We start from the raw sequence: 6105 nt of genomic DNA on the forward strand, positions 1-6105 counted from the left end.
TTTAAAGTGAAAACAACCGCGAACCGCACCCCAGTTATCACGGAATACACCGCCCGCGGCAATGCTTCCAGGTTTCCCGAGCGCCGAACCGTCCGTATTTACTTTAATCCACTGCCCTGCCGGTGGCCACCAGTGAACCTCAATCATCAAAGGGGGCGGAACAGCGCGCATCGAAACCCCAATTCGCCTAAGCGTCAAATAATCCTGCCAAGAGTTATGAGAACGCCCAAGCTTAGGGAAATTTGAATCCATCTCCTTAAACGCAACTTTCAGGAACCCAAGAATCAAATTTGGGTGGAAACTGGCGTCATTAAAAGTCACTTGATTGCGGGAATCCCAAATTTTCCAAATAAAATTAATGACCCCAGCTTTCCAGTAGGACCGAACCAACGGACTGAAATCCGTGTTCCATGCAGCAGCCAACATGCTATGAATATCCAAGCAGTCCAGAATGTGCGACTTGGCAAACCAATCAAAGAAAACCCCCCAAGTCTGCCGAATAACATTGCAATTCCAGAACAAGTGGTCAATAGACTCCTCAGCTAACCCACACATCACACATCTGTTGGGGCCATGCATGCCCCTTTTGATTAGACCATCCAGAGTCGGCATCTTCAAATGCAGAATCCGCCATGTGATAAGAGATCTTCTGTCAGGAATAAAACGCTCCCAAATCCAAGTTCCCCAAAGAACTTTGGGAAAATGCGGAGACTGCGAAACATAGGCAAGAGAGGCCGAAACCTCTCCACTAACAGAAGGTTTCCAGAAGCGAGTGTCACTCTCCTCCCCAATTGGAAGCAACAGAATATCCACCACAATATCAGGAAACTGAATAATAAAATCCGGAGTGAAATGCCAAACACCATCATAGAAGTAATCACTCACAGCTTGCTGCAGAAAGTCTCTCATAAAAGGCGGAATATGAAGCTTGTCCGCCAACTTGTAACCCAGCCATTCGTCATGCCAGAAATAAATGTGTTCTCCAGTGCCAATATAGGAATAAGAATTCATCACCAAGGAGTTGACATGCTCCCTCACGCCAGTCCAGAATGGCGAAGAAGCCAAGAACATCTTGGCATAGCCAAAATTCGACAAGTAGCGAGTCGCCATGATCGAAGGGGCGAAGTCTCGCCCTTGCACAAGCTTCCAGGCCATCTTCATCAAGAAGCTTCTATTCATAGCCGAGAAAGACCTAACCCCGAGGCCACCCTCCGACCGAGAAGCGCAAACCCTAGACCAGCTCACCGGGCACGAAGGCTTTTTGTCCACATGTCCCGACCAAATAAAGTTGCGGCACTTCCTATCCAGTTTATAGATGAGGGATTTAGGCCATCTATATATCATCATAGAGTGCGTTACCGAACTTTGAATCACAGAACGAACCAAGCAAATTCTGCCAGCCATAGATAAGTGTAGCCCCTTCCAACTTGAAAACTTATTGACAATCTTATCATAAATACCAATCAAGTAAGAAGCACGCATGCGACCAGAGAAAATCGGAACTCCCAAATAGGTAACCGGCAAAGATCCCATCGCAAAGCCAAGCTCACTAATCACACGATTCTTCACCATGGAAGAGACGCCCCTCCCGAAGAAAACGTGAGACTTGGCAGGGTTACAAATTTGTCCCGAAATATCACCATAGAAATCCAAGATTTCTTTGATTTTGCGAGCGTTTTTCATTGACGCCTTACAGAAAATCAAAATGTCATCAGCATAAAGCAAATGAGTAGGAAAAGAGGCCTTTCTGCTGAAAGCCATAGAAGTAATGTGACGAGAATTCACACAAATGAGAAATAAGTGACTCAAAACATCCTCAGCAATTCCAAAAAGAATAGGAGAGAGAGGATCACCCTGCCTAACTCCCCTGGAACAAGCGAAGTAGCCACTCAACTGCCCGTTGTAAAGAATGGAAATCCGGGCAGAACTGAAGATAATGGAAATCCATTCAATGAACTTTCCATGGAAACCGTTAACCCTGAGCACGTTCAGAATAAAGTCCCAGCGCATAGTATCAAATGCTTTGCGAATATCCACTTTGCAAGCCATATTCGAGCGTTTGCCCGTGCGATTCATGCAGCTAAAACCCTCAGAGCCAAGCATGATGCAGTCATGAATCGAACGACCTCCAATAAACCCAAATTGGTTTGGCGACACCCCAACAGCCGCCACTTCCCCCAATCTAGAAGCGAGGATTTTGGAAATAATTTTAAAGAAGAAATTTGAGAGAATGATAGGTCTCAAATCAGCCACCGTCTCCACCACATCCTTTTTTGGGATCAAAATTAAGATGCTAGCATTGCAGCCTGCAGGCAGATAAGAATTAAGGAAGAAAGCATGCACCGCAGAAAGAATATCCAGTCGTATAATGGTCCAACAGCTCTGAAAAAACTTCCCTGAAAACCCATCCGGACCTGGCGAGCTATTCGCATCCAAGCTAAAAACCGCAGCCATAATCTCCTCATCATCAGGTATATGCGTGAGCTTCCCATTCTGATCCTCAGAGACAAATTGATCAATAATACCTTCCAGCATATCCCAATTCACATTACTGGGACTTTCGTCTTTAAAAAGAGATGAAAAGAAATCAATAATATGCTGCTGAATATTCCCCCTATCATACGAGACAACATCAGCAATCTTCAAGTGCTCAATCCTGTGGCTTTGCTTTCGAAATCGAATAGCACGATGGAAAAAAGAAGTATTACGGTCTCCGTCAGAAAGCCAGTGCGCGCGACTTTTTTGTTGCAAAAGACTGTTCTTCCTGGTAAGGAAAGAAGACAACCGAGCTTGATGACTGACCTCCTCCTCAAAAAGAATGTCCGTGTAACCCTGGTCAGAAATCCTGTTCTGCACGTCGAGCAACGAGACTTCCTCCGAATTAATCTGCATATCCACCTGCCCAAAAACATCTTTATTCCAAGCCCTGAGGTCATTTCTGAGACGACGGAGCTTGAACATGATTTTAAAAATAGGACAACGAACGTCAGTCGCAGCATCCCAAGAAGACGCCACTCGGTCAAGAAAGTTAGGGTGAGAAGTCCACATATTCAAGAATTTGAAACGTCTCCCCTTACTCATCTCATCGCTGCATTGGAAAATCAAGGGAGAGTGATCAGAGGTAAGCCTTGGGAGCGCATGTGTGTTAATCGAAGCCCACAAATTCGCAAAACCAGGAGAAAAAAATGCCCTGTCCAATCTAGACTCCACATGCCGAGGAAGTAAAATCCGACCAGACCATGTAAACCGAATGCCAGAAGAAGGAGATTCAATCATATCCGAAGCCTCGATGAAGTCGCAAAACTCGCTGCAAGAACTTCTCAAAGGCGCCGCCAAACTACGTCGCTCATGGGCCCCCTTAACGGCGTTGAAGTCGCCAATAAACACCGTGTTCCCATCAACAAAAGAAAGAATATCCGTCCACAAGGCACGTCGAGAAACGTGGTCATTCGCACCATGCACAATAGCAACTCTAAAAAAGTATGTTTGCCAAACACAATCAGCAATAATGACTTGATCCGAGGAGAGCAGAATCGTGGTCTGAACATCCGGATTAGTGAGCAACCAGATGTTCGGTCTCCGAGGCTGTCGACAATTTTGATGATGAGGCACCAAATTAATCGATCTCCAATAGCTCTGGCGAACTTTCTAAAGGCTTTTCTTTGGCTCAATAATGCCAACAAGTAAAGGCAAAAATGAACGACAATGCTCCTTAAGAAGAGATTTAGACTCGTCCGAAAAGCCTCGGACATTCCAAACCAAAAAATTCATAAGAATTATTGATTGATTCTGGGCTGAGAAGTTCCCAGCACCGCTTCCTTATCCCACCGTTTGTTTGCTACGTTGTCCATAGCCTGCAAACTCTCCGACTCTTGATAATCAACAATATACTCACTTGGTTGATGGCCATCATCAGCTGCCTTCCGGAGACGATTTTTTATACTTTCTTGCTGAAGATGAAAAGCCTTGTTATGATTGCGCATATACTGATCATTCTTGGGAGGACGCCCTCTGCCACGTTTAGATAAGCTTGATCCTGAGACCTCATTCTTTAACCTCTCCACTTTAATATCATTTTCTAAAGCGAGAATTTTCTTTTCCTTGCTTGTTTGGTCAGCCGAAAAAGGAGCAAGAGTGCTCTGCGCAGTCTGCTGAGTAATGGTGTCGCGATCCCTCCCATGTCTCTCCTCTTGAAGAGAAACCTGAGTCAAGCCTGCTGCCACATTCTCCGTAACTTCACCCCATGGTTCGTTCATTTGCTCCACCTGAAGAGAACCGTTGTGCGAAACTGCTAACACCTTCTTCGATACGTCCCCCAACTGCTGTTCTATCCTTTGTTCCCCATCAACCTGCAAAATAGATCCATCTGCCGTCATTAAATTGACGCCCCCATCTCTTTTGGGAAAATTTCCACCGAAAGAGGCTGCTGAGATTCCCTCTTATCAGTAGCATCTCTCAACTGTTCGATGCTAAGCTCCAGAGAAATATGTTTAGTGGCAGCAAATTCCCAACCCTTCTCTTGCTGTTGAGATCTCATTCCTTGATTATTATAATTTTCTGACGAAGCAGTGTTCATGTCGATGTCCCCCGCTGTGTTCTTAAGAATGGTATCCTGCTTGTTAGTCACCAAATCCTCTTGAATCGAGGAATTTTCGAGGATTGCGAATCTGTTACCATCCTGGGACCCCAGTTGATTGTGGTTAGACCCCGAGCTCCTGTTACACAAATTTTCCAAAAGATCCGGCCCTGTAAACTCCTTGTGCGCAGAAACACTCACTTCCTTAGCTCCATCTTCCGACTCTGAGTCAGATGTCACCTCTCCATCGAGAGGCTGCTTACTCTTGGCCTCCACAACAGCCTGCCATTCCGGGCCTCTAATGATCTTCGCCTCAGGTTCAACATTTTTCCCTGTTTTTCCTCGCCGACACTTGTCCGGCGAGTGTCCAGTTATCTTACATATAGTGCAATATAAAGGAATATATTCATAACTGAATTCAATGTTAAAAAAATACTCGCCTCCATCGATCGTCATGAATTCCGGGAGAGGTTGAGAGAGATCAATTTCCACTAAAATACGAGCAAAGTGAGCTACTTCATCATCAATAGACATTCCATCAATCTTCAAAGGTTGTCCCAACCATCGACCTATGCCCGAAAGAACCTCCGGATGCCAGAACTCCACCGGCAGGTAATAGACTCTCACCCAAACTTGAGCCAAGGGGGACGATTCTTTATAGGGGTTAAAATAGCGAACCCAATCACGAAGACGTATCGAACCGGCAGGAAGATCCCAGATCACATGTCGTTTAGCGGTAGCTTTATCTTCCTTGTCGATGAACTTTAAAGTATAGAATCCTCTTCCCATCGGCATGAGAAACCAAGGAGATTTAATCGCCCACAACGATTATAATTCCGCCTTGAGTTCTCTAGTTGTCCTAGGTGTTTCACCTTTATTCATCATGAAACGACCAATAAGCGCGTGTTGGAATTTTGACGCCTGAAAATTCTGGATTTCGCGAGGAACTTTGAGCACGCCATGTCCTCCTTGAGCAAAGGGTTGAAGCGCGTGGAATTTATGTGCCGGTAAGTCCGGCTTCCTGACTCTTTGGGGGGCCGTGACATGAGCATAAGAGGACACCGTTCCAACAGCTTTCGCGGTAGAAGAGGAAGAACCAAGCTGCGGCTGTTGATTCTTCTGCGCTGAAACACTCGGCAAACAAGGGTTATCATTGGAGGTTGGTAAGACTGGGCCAGCAACGTCAGTAGAGGCTTTGATGAAGTTGTTCGAAACTTGGGGCAGATTAAGACCACCCTTGTCGATCGAGGACTGCTGAAAATTGCCGGAGGACATGATCGTCGAGCACTATCTGCACGGGAGCAGCCGATCTGCCGTCCCTCGCCAACTACAGAGCAGCAGCACCGGCGTTCACTCCGGGCAGCAGTGGCAGTCGAGAAGTGGGCTGCCGGAGGTCAGATCCGTCGACCTCAGGCGAAGCATGAGCAGATCCGGCGGTGGCGTTGCCTCGGCGACGTCAAACGGCGGCTCCAGACGCTGACAGCCGGTCCAGAGCTCACCGTCTTTAGCCGGCCTCAATCGACGTCAAC

At 46.4% G+C, this 6105-nt stretch overlaps 1 protein-coding gene across 1 annotated transcript; it reads right to left on the bottom strand.

The window, feature by feature from the left end:
* Positions 1 to 4375: 4375 nt before the first annotated feature.
* On the bottom strand, positions 4376 to 5365 carry LOC131006012 (uncharacterized). The gene has a single exon (XM_057933166.1). It carries the CDS (start codon positions 5363 to 5365, stop codon positions 4376 to 4378), a length of 990 nt encoding a protein of 329 aa, XP_057789149.1.
* Between the last annotated feature and the right edge of the window lie 740 nt (positions 5366 to 6105).

This window comes from Salvia miltiorrhiza, chromosome 1 (assembly GCF_028751815.1).
Source record: "Salvia miltiorrhiza cultivar Shanhuang (shh) chromosome 1, IMPLAD_Smil_shh, whole genome shotgun sequence".
NCBI lineage: Eukaryota > Viridiplantae > Streptophyta > Magnoliopsida > Lamiales > Lamiaceae > Salvia > Salvia miltiorrhiza.